Consider the following 14689-nt stretch of genomic DNA (forward strand, 5'->3'; position numbering starts at 1 on the left):
GTTTCTTTCCACTGTCTTAATACACAAAATTTATTGCATGAAACGTTTTTCTTTTCTTACCTTAGCACTCTCCTTTGGTAAAATATGAATATACCATTATTAAGCTTATTTCTTACTGGAATTCTAATACATTTTCACAATTTTAATAATGGTTCTTCAAATAACCAGCTGTCCTGCATGAATCTCGTATTAGCATTTTTTTCATATACGTGCAAAATATTCCTTGCCTACTGGTTTCATATTTAAAATAACGAAAAGGTTTCTCATATATTTTAAGAGAACCTGTCAATAATAACAAAGTTCACTGCATGACCTTATTTTAAGGAAGGAAAAACTCTCAACATTGTTGCCCAAGTAATTTTATCACCAAAGCTTTTCTAGTAGAAAATAAAATATTCACCTTAAGAAAGAAAGACAAAAATTAACTGGTAGAGAGCATTAAATTTACAATGTAAAACAAGAATAAATCTCACCCATGGACACCACAGTATCACTTAGTGTAATTCTTCGCTGAAAGGCTAGCATATCCTTTCTGTTTGTGCATGTATGGTTGTATATATATGTATATGCATGCAAACTGTTATATAGCTTCAGAATAATTTTAAAATGCTTTTATAAAATTGCACGGCTTTAAAAAAAAAAGAAAAAGAAGACAGTAAATACCTGATGCCTTGTCTCCACATACAACACACAGATCAAAGACTTTATTTAGGCCCTGTTCACTGGGGGAGTTGTCTGTAAATATCTGGAAAAAAGTGTGAAACAATTTCATTTCTCTTACCATCAAGAAAGATTAAAATATATCTCATGCTTGTGTTTTTTCTCTAAGATAGGGACCAAATCTACAAAATATAAGGTTTTCTTGACTACATTTTACAGTCTTCATCGACACAAAGGAGCCACCTGCTGTGCCACTGTGCTCCTTTTCAAGATGGAACAAAAGTTTTCCTTGTAATACTTCTGAACAGAACTCAAGATTTCATTTATCTAAATACTACTTCTGAAAAATGGAGACATTTTTAAAAACATTTAGCGTTTGCATACTCTTACCTTTTGTTCAATTTTGTATTTATATCCTAAAGACTTGTTCATAGCACAAGAGACTGAAGCATTAAACAGACGGACCAAAAAAATCCCTTGTAAAGGCTACTGTATCTACATTCTGGCTTATTCACTCATTTTTTTATAATACACATAAATAGTGGAGCAACAGAAAACATACTCTGGACACTACCATTAACTATCAAGTGGTATATAGTTTGGCTTTCATTAACAGTTTGACATTAATACAGTATTCTTATCTTGTCTCATTCATTTATCGCTGGTACCTGTAAAGCTTCATTAAGCACACATTAAAACCCCTGCAGTGCAGGGTAGGTGCTACTGCCTTCCATTTGATCTATAAAAACTCTATCCCACTGCGACATAAATAAAGCACAGCAAAAATTCCACGTAAAAAAGGAACACACATATCACAAGTAACAACCAAATATCATCTTGACAATTACGTAAAACAGAAAAAAAAATTATTATTCCCGTTAAAGAGATTACAGTTTAGAAGTTTTAAGAGTTTCTAACTTGTACTGTGCCTTAATGGGAAATCAGACTCATTCTTGCCTTGCATATTCAAAACAGGACCTCTGATAAAAAGAAAGACAACTTACTGAAAGAAAGTACAGTACCTGCTATGGAAAAAATTAAGAAATTGCTTTTTTAGAAAGTCTGGAAGATAACATAGACAACATATATGGGAAGGTTTAACAAGCATACTTCTTTCTAGTTAGCCTTTGCTAACAATACTGTCTCAGAGATCCACGTGTTAAGTTTTCTTTTAATAAAACATCTTTTTAAGAAAAATAATATTGATGAGTTAAAAAAATATTAACCTTTCCTTCCTAATTTTCATTATTAACATCATATATTTTCATGGTATTATACTACATATATATATATCAAAAAATTCTAAGTCCTTCCATAAATGAAACCTGCACTAAAATGGGAAGTTCCACATAAGGAAGGACTACAGAATTGGGCCCATGAGGAGATAAAAATCCAAGACTTAGAGAGCTCATCAACTGACCTTGAACATGAGGAATAAAAATTGATTATTCAGATGAAGAAGAGCCACTGAAAGTACAATTGATGAGGGGACAGAGGGCCTTGCCAAATAAGTCAATGTAAAGATAAGCTGCAATAAAAGAGATGTTTTTTACATAGCAAATGAATGGGCATTTCTAGTGAAGGCTACAGAAGAACAACAAAAAAGGTGAAACTGCAGATGAAAAGATCATTTAGGGAGAAAATATGAAAGATCCCAAGGAGGATGCAGTTGAACAGCAAATGAACAGTACTCTCTATTTTATGAACTTTAAGCGGAAAAAAGAAATCGCTACCCATACATATATACTGACAATCAAACAATCTAACTGAAGTGACAAAATAATCTGTTGCCTCTCAAACTAACCTATTTTGCCCAAATTGTATAATCAGAGTTTCAATTTTTTTGTCCAGACTTCCTCTATTCCAGAATTTTGCCTTTTAAACCAGCGTGGCACATTTCTCATCTCTTAAGTTGTCTTTGAAAATAATTTTTTATATGGAATACTTCAAATCATATCCCACTAGCGTATACTTTTGTTGAGGTTTACCTAAAATACAAAGTGTATGATACCACTAAACATGCTTAAATGCCTCTCAATAGGATTGGCTTTTGCTACTGCTCCCCTATTAATAGCAAGCAAATTTTTTTGAGCAAAAAACGTATGTCCATTTGCAAAGATTTCTAAGTTTCAAAAAAAAAAAAAAAAAACGTAATACATAATACAGAGATGTGTTCCAAGCTTACACAATATGTGAGTAGCGAATCAAGAGTAGTGGACAAGGTCTCAGAAGAGCACAAACTAAAAAGATCAGGGGTCTTCAGTTGAAAAGAGATTACTTGAAAGAGGACATAATAGTGACTTATAAAAACAACAGAACCTTTTTAGCTGTTTCTTGTAGTGCAATAGACACCTAATTTAATACTTATTTCAGAAGATCAACTAAAGTGTTCTTTGCACAACACACAATTACACTACACGATATTATACAGACCAAAGTATATATGTTCTATATAAATAAGAAAAGTTTTTTACACTTTAGTGTCAGCTATCAAATATGATGGTCTCACTGCAGTCTCCAAGTCAGGAGGTTGCTCTAAATCAGCAGCAAATGGAAGTGAAAGGATATGCTTAGAAGGATCATTATTCACTTGTCCAGTTTTTGGTATTTTTCCTTAAGCAACTGTTTCTGGCCATTGTTTAAGTGTAAGATACTGGACTAAATGGACTGTAGCTATCCTAATGTTTTTTGCTCACCTACCACACCGATGTGTTTTGACAGCAGCCTAAATGTACGTGGGTAAACAACACGCAATAACTATGCTTTAGCTGGAGTGCAGTAATCTCCTGCTTCATGCTGAAGGAGCTCACATCTCCCAAGTCTTGGTGCATGTTATTCACATCAGTGCCATCCCATTCTTTCCAGGTGATGATACGGGGCTGAAAGCTTGGCAGTTGGAGGGTGACGACTAAGGAAGCGGCACATGGGAGTAATGTGCACTGGGGACCAGTTTAGGGAGTTACAACCCTGGCTAGTTACAATCTCACCTTAGCAAACCCAAAATCTTTAGTGGTGTTTTTCCATCCCCACAGAGTCATGTACTTCCCTACTCAACAGTCTCTCTGTAAAACTACCTTGGAGTACAGTTCACACAGCTGAACATAGTTAGAACAGTGTACAAAAAGGAAAACAAGCAGCAGGGGACGTTAAATGATAAAGACAATGGAGAAAAGAGTATGCTTTTTAACAATACACAAAAACACACAGAGAGTCAATGAAGCAGAAATAAAGGAGTGTTGTATGGCAGCAGCTGGAAATGGCAATAAAAATAGCAGTATTCTTTCTAATGTCATGAGCCAGGATATAAATTCTAAAAGCAAGAAATTTAGAAAAAAAAAGTTTTCTTCATAATTTCTAAGTTTCCATGCTGAGTCCTAGTGCAAGGAAAAGGATACCGTTACAAAAAAAAAAAATCAAAAAAGGAGAACCCAGACAGACATATTTGGAAACAAAACCATCTCTTCTTATCCCATTTGAACGAAAATTATGAAATAAAGTGGATTATCTACCTGGATGTGTTGTGCAGATATATCAGGGGATGCAAAAAACAGTTGGTTGACACCTGCAGCATCTGGAGTTGCTAGGATAACTTTTCCTGGAGTGGAATCTTGTCTGGCAAGGATCACCTTGCTTGGGGTAGAGCCATCATGATTTGTTAAGATGAACTGCTTGCCTGCTGAGCTCTGATCAAGTGCTGTAACAATCTGAATCTTCTGGCCCGTCTGCTGATCTGTGACAATCTAATAATACATTTATCTCAAATTGTTACGGTAATTTAAGTTGACCTTTGTGGCCCAATCTGGGCACTTGAAGAAAAAGGGAATTTTGCCTTTGGCATTTGTGAAGCAGGATTGTCTTCCCCTTTGTCACACAAGAGTAAAGTAAACTCAGGCGAAACCTTGGACTTTCACTGTATTTGAAACACATTTCAATCGAGGGTATTTGAAATCAAAATCTGAGTTCATACTCAAGTTTTACAATTAGCCCATGCTTTTACAACACTACTGAAACCCTTGACAATTGTGGCATCCAGAATTCAAGGTATGTCTGTAGCTCAGCCCTAGGACCTGTCAGGTTATGAGAAATTTTAACTCTTGAATTCACTGCATACCACATGAAGTGCTTAGCACCTCCCAGGTTTGGCTGCTTAACAAAAAACTTCTTAGAAACACAAATGTAGACTTCCAAGTGAAAAAAGCAAGCATCAAACAGCAAGAAAAGCAATAATCTTGTTGCCCCTGTATAGACATTTTAGGCTTCATTTTGTGGGGGGCTTTTTTTGTTACATATATATTCCTAAATAAAATAAGTAAACCAGAATTTCTCTCCCTGCCACTTTTTTCCTTTTTTTAAAGTAAAAAGTTATTTTCATGTTTCATTTCATGATCAACAGACCCACAAACTGGTTTTTTCCATTTTATCCTATTGTCAAGCACAAATACAGTAGAATTTTATTGAATAATCCTCCACTAACCACATTTTTTTTGCCAAATTCGTCAGAAGATCATAACCCTCAGAAGAAATAATCAGGATTCTGTGTATCTTCCATTAGAAATCTCACTTTTAGTCACCTCCTGCCTTTCTCCATCAAAATGCCTATAGGGAAAACTGGTTTATTCTGGAGACTAAGGAAACTCATCCCACAAAGACTGTCTCCTGCAAACTATTTTTGAATCACAGATCAAAAACACAGGTCCTTTTTTTTCTTCTTAACCTATAACCAAACATTTATGTCCATCTATCCATCCCTAACATTTATATGGCTATAATTACTGATTAAATTATTTATGTCACGGTCTAACACTTATAATGAATCTTGCTGCTTTAATTGCATGAAACTAGTTATATTTTCTAGGTGGAGAACACGGGCACTGAGACACTGAACTTCACACAAGTGTTTATCAACTTTGCTATTGCACCTTCACAACTAGCTTGTTATTTTTTCTAAACATTCAATACACCTAAGTTTGTTTCAAAAACCTATGTATATAGCTTACATTTTAAAAAGATAAGCAGCGAGAGATATGAATTATTGAGTATCTAATTTCAGCAATTATAAATCAATATTGGCACTTTAAAAGATTCAGAAGCTGTGAGTTTCAAAATAGATAAAAGGAATACGTTTCCTTCAGGAGTGGCCTTTTGCTATTAACATGTTAATGGATCAAGTTTCAGGTTTTTTCTCTGCAAAACACAATTAAAAGCTTGTTTAAGAGAGAAGTCCAGGTAAGACAATAAAATTCCAGACACTAAAGATATAAGAAAAGAATGTAAATTATTATGACATTTGAGGTGTCGGGTGGGAAGACAATACAAAAACCCCAATAGTTACCAAAACGATTAATACAGGGTTCTCCATTCTGTCTTCTCAAACATCCACATGCCTGGTACCACAAATGACTACAGAAGTCCCTTTTTTCTCCTTTCATTTCCTTTATGTTGGTTCCATATTCTTAAGGCGGCAAACTTTCTTGCCCTTTTAATTCCCTTACTTGCTTAACTTTCTCCTTCCATTCCATTTTTCTTCATTCACAGCCTTTATTTCTCCTGTGTCATTTCTGACTATTTTCAAAGTAGCTGATGCTCCCTTCCCTTTCTCTGCAAACACACGCCATTTATTGGGATTAGAAATCCACTGCATGTTACCCTCAACAGGGTGCATACGCATACAGAAGCCAAACACAGAATATTGTGGTTTCTTGAATTTCCAGACCTGCTGTTCGAAAGACACTCTGAGTTAAAATTTGTCTCCCTATCAAACCCTGTAAGTGCAACTAGGTTACATCAAAAAAGGTATATATATACTTGATCTAGTTAGGTTTATACAAAGTATAGTATAAAACTAACTCAAAACCCAGCACGTCCCAAACAGTGAAGATACGAACTCGTATTAAAGTTGAAATTATTTTTTGGATGTATATGCTAAATTACCTTTTTTCCTATTGTAGTCCAGCCCCATAATTTAAAAAAGGTATGTATTTGTAGATAAATATGGCAGGATAGCAGGCAAAAGAATCATTGCTACTTCCCACAATTCCCCTCCCATTTAACACATAGTGTTCTGATTCTTCAAATGGCTTCCTGCAATTCTAGGAGGATACCTAAATATGTAGTTTTCACTACATGATATAGTAGGTATAGCATTAATGTTAATATCCATACAAAGCTATTCAATCTGCAGAAATGGTTTCTGCACCTGTCAAGGATTTGACAACTGACAGAGGCATCAGAGAAAGCGTTTTAAATAATTAAGCACAGTCTGTCTGCAGCTGACCTCTTATGGCCATATACCTGCAAAAATTTCACCTAAATTACAACAGGACTCTGAAAAGTGGTGCAGTTCACCAAAGTACAACAACTGGCAGTACCTAAACACTGAGATAAGAGAAAAAAATAATCGGAGAGAAAAAGAAAACCACTTCTCAATGGAATCCATCAGGGCTCAGTGACAACACATTGTGTTTCTTAATATACCTGAAACTCAGCATCGCTGAAGGGATAATGTTATAAAATATATGAATATATATAACATTAAGATATTAGTTCATGATTGTCTGCTTAAAAACACTTCTCCCATGTATTTTATTTAAGTACCCTGACAATAATGGAGGATAGTATTTCCCTTTATTGCTTTTAAGCCTTGTCTGTTAACAAGTTTTTAATTCCATTTGAATAACATTTCAGTAAATTAAATACCTCAATAATTCAGTGTTCCTGTTTTAGAAAAAAAAAATTAAAAAGTGGCTGAACACAGAGGACTCATCCACTTGTTTATAATAAAGCCGTTTTTGAACAGAAATGTCTGTAACAACAAATGTGACATTCAACTTTTATCCTAGAGAAATGTGAGCCTTCCCTAAAAAGGTTGACTACTGAAGCATGTTTTAAAGAACATTTTACTGAGGATTTTGTATTTAAAGATTTCAGATAATTATTTACGTGCATTTAACAATAATAAAGGAAAAAATATTGATTGAAAATATAAACTCAAAACTAATCAATTTAACATATATTTTGAACATCGCACTGAGATGTATTTGCTCCTACAAACTACTTTATTCTTCACATAAATTCTGCTTTGAGGAAAGTTTTCATTACTAAGTTCTACCTCATATCTAATTTATTATTATTGATATTGGTGAGATGTTTGTAGATGTCTGTTGCAGGAGGGACGCCATTTGAGTGTGTGTTGTTCCACACATATCAAGAGACAACCATGCCCCAGAGCGCTTACCATCCATTTTGAAGCAAGAATCTATGAGCATGGTGAAAAGGACAAGGAACAAAGTAGCTGGGTTAGAAACAAGTGATCTCCCAGCTACACGAGACAATTAAAATCTATGTAAAGGTCCCTGCCCCTCGAAATACAATTCTTCTATGTTAATCATATTTGCAGTAATTACAGTGCCTAACCAAAAGTAGTTCTCCCCCCACAAAAAAGCTGGCACAGAAGGGTTAGAAGTCTGCCGCTGGCTTTGAGCCAACAGAACTGTCCCGCTGTTCATCATACAGGCTCATGGGTTTATATGCCATCATCCCACATTCAGACCCTGATGCTGAAATTACCTTAAATGGCTTCACACTACAGGGACATTATAGCACACAGGTATTGACAATGAAAACAGAGAATGAAGAGATGGCGGTTAGTTGATTAACATAAATTAGTTAATAAAAGGAACAGCTGTACACAAAGTGTAGAAAAGGAGTGGAGGTACCTGAAAGAATAAAGATCTACTGGGTTGACAACACTGGTACCATGACTAAAGCACAGGTAGGGGATGATAAAAAAACCCAGAAGATCGTATATGGGGGGCAGCTGTGAAGAGTCTTGGAAGGCAGAAGAAAAAACTGCGCAGAAAATGTTGAAGACTGAAGCCAGCAAAAGAAAAATCAGCCAAGTTTACACTATCGGCTGGCTTGCTTAAATTAGTGCTTTTGTATGCAACAACATATACCTGAGATTATTTAAAAATGTATTCTGCTGTTGATATTTTTCTCTAGGATGAAACTGAAAAATGAAACGTTTGCAAGGACTTGCATTGACTTTCAAGGGATAAAATATAAAATTCCATTCCCAAATCCTTCTAATCTCCATCTATGTTGATTTAACTACCTACATTGCTAAAAGCTTCATACCTTCACTTAATTGGAGATTATTACCTGGCCAGGCTATGAATTAGTTTAGCAGGACATGTCACGTTGGTTGGGAAAACCAAAAATCAGTATCCTTCTCAGACATTGTTGCCTTGCACTTTTTCATGACTTGTATCAGGGACACAATGCAGTATCTCCCTCCCTCCCTGCTTCCAAATGTAGAAATATTCCAACAACTCAGCTGAATTACAAAATCTTAAAATTATCTAGCTTTTAAAAAGCAGTATCATTACAGTACTGGGGAAAAGTCTTTTTCTGTTCAGTGGTTGTAATTTTTTGTTATCTTAAAATTTTTAAGAGAAAAAAAAAAGGCGGGGGGGGGAATGATGTTTTACCCCTGTTTATATAGAAATGGTCTCTGCCACTCAGGGCTGAATATTTACATTCAATCAAATAATATGACACAAAAAAAGAATTGTATGTGTAAACTGGCAAAAATAAATAGTTCATCTCTGCTTTAAAATATATCAGATGAAGCATACCTGTATACGTTGTGGTAAAGAGAGGCCTGAATCTGCAGGGAAAATCTGTATTCGTTGTGCTGTCCCATCCATTAGTGTTTGTGTACCACCTCCCTGGGAATGGGTAATCTAGAAAGAAAAAACAAACATAATGAATTGACAATGGATAATACTACCTTAAGGATGGATACACTACCTTAATGGATGAAACCTTAAGTTTTCACCAGCTTCTGTTTTCCCTGCACAAGTCTATGTAAAGTCTGATACCCTTACTCTAGTTAGAAAACTGTTTGTTTCACTGTTTTAAACCCATTTTGAAAACCTTCCAATCCTAAATTTAGAAACATGTTAAGTAAAACAATTCAGTGTTGACAAGTCCATGTAAGTTAACCAGACCGAGTATTTATTACTGTCGACGTTCATCAGACACTACCTTTCATCATAGCTGTGCTGCATTTACACTAAAATAACTTTTACCTCAATAGCTTACTTAAAATGACGAAAGAATTTTTGGTGTGGAAACACAGCAATTTGCCTTTTCTCTTCTGTTTTTCTGTTAAAACAGCAAAACCAGAACAACAGAATTCTATAGTGGGGAACTATCAAGAAAGTTAGAGAAAATTAGTGAAATGCATGAGGTTGGCAAGCAGTGTATCTTAAAACAAATTTAAATCTCTGTGTGAATGCTCTCAGGCACAATTTGTAGTAGTGTTTTAACAATTATCTAAAAATTCATCACATGCTATAGCCAAAAGGTGTATGGGGGAAGGTATTATTCATTACATTACTTGTCAATAAAATTTAAGAAGTACAGCTACTATTTACAGAGGCTTGATCAAAAAGGCTGGACTTTGTGTAGTACAAAAGTCATCTGTCCTCACAGAGTTTACAAATACCTTCAAAGTGAAATTTTTGTCTTAAATTCCCAAGTAACTCCCCAAACATTTTGCAGTTCAAAAACTCTGGAACATCCTGCAATTCTGTATTAACAATTCCCAGTATTTACATCATTATAAAAATGATTATCTTAAGCTGCCACCCCACCCCCCTTAGGAATTAATATAGAGAATATGTATCTGTATTGCAGGAAAGGTCTGTTTCGTAACAGGTTGAGAGCTTTTTCATTCCTTCTGGATCAGCTTCCTGATTTTGCAACCATACCACCAGGTAAATGCTAGTACCAGCAGAAGGAAGCAGGCATGAACACAGCTGGAGATGAGTATGAGAAGGGGAAGAAGCAGTGGGTAAGACTTCACCTTACAGCAGAAATACAAGCTCCCTCCAGCCTAAGCTGATTTTGAAATTTGACCTGAAAAGGCATAACTTTTGGTACCAGTCTCAGCTTGGTAGGTAAAACTGGTTGGTTAGTCATTCAGTGATTTGGAATAGGACAGCGATGCAGGTTAAAAAGCAGACAAATATTCTTTCCATAATTCAAACCTTCAATCTAGATCTCCAGAATGCTCAAAAGCAGAGCATCAGAGCAAATTAAAGAGTAGGATTAAGCTGCTGGGAGGGATGCTTAAACTGCCAGCACCATCAAAAGAAGAGCTTGTCAAACTACTGTCCAAGCCATTTTCAAACACTGCTTTCTAAAAATATCCGATTTTTCATGAGAATGAATACTTTCAATATTCAAACAATTCATCCACTTCTTTGCTTAAGTAAAGGACAAAGAAATGTTCATTATATAGCAATATTTACTGTTTGGAAGAGGTACTTTCAAGCACTAAAATTCTCCATCAGCCTCTCAAATGTGGTGGTGGTAACGATTTATAGGGGATTGTAGTTTTATGTGGTTTTATCTCTGCTTTACAAAATAGGCTACATATTCCAGGACTGTTCTATGTATGCTCCCTTAAAATGTCATAATCTACATGCTGTCCAAGGTAAAACCGCTCTCCATCCCCACAAAATGTCAGCTTGACAGTTTTACTTCTATACAGAATACAGGGGGTTTATTGCAGTTTAAAAAACTAAAACTGGTAAGAATAAGTGCAATATTTGTTAAAATTTTATTTTGTATGCATATAACAGACTCTGTTTCAACAAATACAAAACTTTCTTCTGTTACTGTTACCTGGCAGGGCTACTGAAACAAACCACCATATACTTGGTGTACCCAACCACAGATTAAAGAAAGAAAATTGCTCCAAGCTCTTTAAAGACAGCTTCCCTACATGAATCAAGAAATGTGATTGTGATGTAGAAATATGAATTATTTCCCACTTGGCAAAAGATGATTAGCAGTTGGCAGAATTTGAGAACAGATAAATACTGCACTATGCTCCACATAGGCAAAGTTATAAATTCCTTTTTTTTTTTTTAGTTTTGATCTTATGCAAAAAAGCCCTAAATTAACAAAAACACATTTGTGATAATCATAAAATCATCTGCCATAACTTTGTTTTGAAATGCTTCATGAACAAGAAATTATAAAGAAATCAAAACCTATGACACAGAACACTTTTGATGATTATTTCAATGAGACACAGAAGCAGTATCCGTTCTGCTCAGAAAAGGAACATCTGCCTTTTTCCTTTCACATTCTACTGTCCTGGTTTCACAGCTGGGATACTGTTAATCTTCTTCTTAGTAACTGGTCCAATGCTGTGTTTTGGATTTAGTATGACGATCATGTTGATAACACACCAATTTTTCCAATGTTGCTTAGTAGTGTATATACCAAGTCAAGGACTTTTCAGCTTCTCAGGCCTGCCAGTGACAAAGCTGGAGGGGCACAAGAAGTTGGGAGGGGACACAGCCAGAACAGCTCACCTGGACTGACCAAAGTGCTTGTCCATTCCATATGACATCATGCTCAGCATATAAACTGGAAGGAGGTGGCTGGGGAGGATCGCTGCTTGGGGACTGGCTGGGCATCAGTCAGTGGGTGGTGAGCAACTGTACTGTGTATCATTTGGATGGGTTTACTTCCCCCCTTGAGTTTTATTTCTCTTTCTGTTATCTCCTTTTTCATTACTGTTATTAGTAGTACTGTATTTTTCTTTATTTCAATTATTAAACTGTTCTTATCTCAACCCACAGGTTTTACCTTTTTTTCCAGTTCTCCTCCCCATCCCACTGGGAGTGGTGGGGTGAGCAAGCAGCTGTGTGGTACTTAGTTGTTGGCTGGGGTTAAACCATGACATCTACTCATGTATTTTTCTTGTAAATTCAATTAAAACTATTTCAACATTCCAAAGAATTACAAATGCTAGCAAAAATACTGCTTGAAGTTCCACAGACCTTAAACTATGGATTTTAATGCTTACATCAAACAAGAACACCATCAATTACAGCTGGCAGGTGACAGGTAGGTAGGAAGGAACGTAAAATGTTACACAAATGCCCCTGTAAGACCACTTTCCTTGCTGGCTCTACCTTTCAGGCAGTGCACTCGTGCATGGCACGACTTTTAACAGTAGTTCTGGCTTCCAGAGTCCCATGTTGCACTGCCCTGGGTGATGCTTTTCAATCCTTCTAACTAAGTGCCAGGTTCGGTTGCACCTTGTACCAGATAAGGGAACTAACCCCAGATGGGGGAGAGAAGACCCTCCTCCACTATCCATAATTTTTTCCAGTTTTGTCCACCACACAATGACATAAAGAGCTTACATGAGCCAGACTAGCGTAGCATGAGACCAAGTGGCTAAGTGAGGACTGGAGAATGCTTAAGTCACACTGCTGCCAAATGTGACAGTCTTAGGCTCAGTAAAACCTTGCTGAAGGACAAATTCTAGTCTACACTGCTGACAGAATGATATTCATGAAAACTGTACTTGAAAGCTGTAGTTTCACCATGAACAGAAACAGCCAACAGTTCTCTGCAGTGTCGCACCTCCACTCCCTCCATCTTCTCCTCTGCTTTCTTTCGGGTCCCAGCCATCTCCTTTATGCTGGGTCCGGTACTCATTAGAGCCTTCTCAAACCCTAGTCAATGCCACTAACCCAGCAGAAAACCTTTACTTGTTTTCGCTGGGTTGGCTTGCTGTTAGCGTGGAAAGTAAATAAGGTGAGAAACAGAAAAAGGACCTTCCTTCTCCCATGGCACTGAGATACTAAGTCAACTCAGTGTCTCATGGAATCACATTATGAAACAATCCCCAGAGAGGCTAAACATCATCACCACACCATCTTGTTTTCTGAGTGGAACATACACTTCAGCTAGCTTTGACTTAATTAAATTTGTAATTTAAAAAAACAACAAGAAAAAACAAAAAACCACCCCACTCCAGGAATTACATTAACAAAACTACACTAGTAGTACACTAGACACATCATTCTCACCTACAAAGAGGACAAGTGAGAGAAAACCACCATACATTGCACAAATTAAAGTCCTTTGAGACAACCTTAGCAACACTCAGATGCTACAATAAAACCTGTAAGAATTTATACAGAATAGAATTAACTATCTTGCCCCCCACTCCAAATTTTCTATTTGAAATAAAGACTGAAAAGAACTAAAATTACTTGCAAAGTCAGTCCGTGTGTAGATGAGAAACCAAGGGTGGATATTTCAAGCTAAAACATACTATTTAAGATAATTAAGTTACTTCATCTAATTTAAAATGCTGATTTTAAATCGACTATACTATGATGAAACTTTATAGGTAAGTATGTATATACTCTTATCCACACTCCCAAACAATCTGTGCATCTCTGGGAAGTTCTCTGGCTGCAGCACACAGATTCTGCACACAGGTTATCGAAAATGAAAACCAGAAGTTAGCAGAAACAAGGGATCAATCTTCCTTTTGACTTACACCAAACACCAGCAAACATTTTACAGTAAAGAGCATGGCAAACCTTTAGCAGCAAAACAAAAAATGACAACTGAAACAATTGCTTAACGGGAAAGTAAAAGCTATGTCCCAACGACTCAATTGTAAATTTTGTAACTGGAAGTGAGCAAAGCAATTATACAACCAGATGGCTCTCTGAAGCCCAAAAACCAGAGCTGAACAGCTAGTCACATACTGGAAACACTGCCAGATTTTCCTTAGATTCATTTCTGTGGGGCAAACTTTGGCAAAAAGACTTTGCAGCATAACTTCAAAATGTACATAGTAGGTTCTTCCAGTCTTCCACAGGAGAGTTTCCAGAAGCTTTGGGTGTACTAAAAATTACTTTCTCTTGTGATTTTGGTTTTTACATATCAGTCTGTACATTTCACTACTCAATGTCTCTTAAATAGGACTCAAAATTTATGTACCTCTCCCATTTGCTGTTCAATAATTTGATGGGCCAGTTCCTCTACGGTTGCCATGATCTTTAATCACCAGAATTTCCTGTCAAAGAAAGGAAAGAAGATGCTTAACTTCTATAGCCTCAAAAGTAAAAATATCTTGGGGAAAATATAGTTCACGTAAGTATGTTCACAGTTGTCTGAAGGCGACAACCCTGCAGAA

General features: G+C 36.2%; 1 protein-coding gene across 4 annotated transcripts in view; it reads right to left on the reverse strand.

Annotated features, from left to right (window-relative positions):
* Nucleotides 1-14689, reverse strand: part of NR2C1 (nuclear receptor subfamily 2 group C member 1) — a 44495-nt gene that overhangs the window by 20813 nt on the left and 8993 nt on the right. For 2 of the 4 annotated variants that reach the window (XM_040594259.1, XM_040594261.1), the window contains exons 2-6: nucleotides 14494-14569; nucleotides 9297-9404; nucleotides 4170-4400; nucleotides 2081-2188; nucleotides 664-745 (exon numbers count right to left, since the gene is read on the reverse strand). In XM_040594259.1, coding sequence (XP_040450193.1) covers nucleotides 664-745; nucleotides 2081-2188; nucleotides 4170-4400; nucleotides 9297-9404; nucleotides 14494-14547 — 583 coding nt within the window. In that variant the 5' untranslated portion in view covers nucleotides 14548-14569. The remainder of the gene's footprint in view (nucleotides 1-663; nucleotides 746-2080; nucleotides 2189-4169; nucleotides 4401-9296; nucleotides 9405-14493; nucleotides 14570-14689) is intronic. The other 2 variants (XM_040594260.1, XM_040594262.1) reach the window with 2 other exon arrangements.

The sequence above is a fragment of the Falco naumanni genome, chromosome 5 (genome assembly GCF_017639655.2).
Source record: "Falco naumanni isolate bFalNau1 chromosome 5, bFalNau1.pat, whole genome shotgun sequence".
Classification (NCBI taxonomy): Eukaryota; Metazoa; Chordata; class Aves; order Falconiformes; family Falconidae; genus Falco; species Falco naumanni.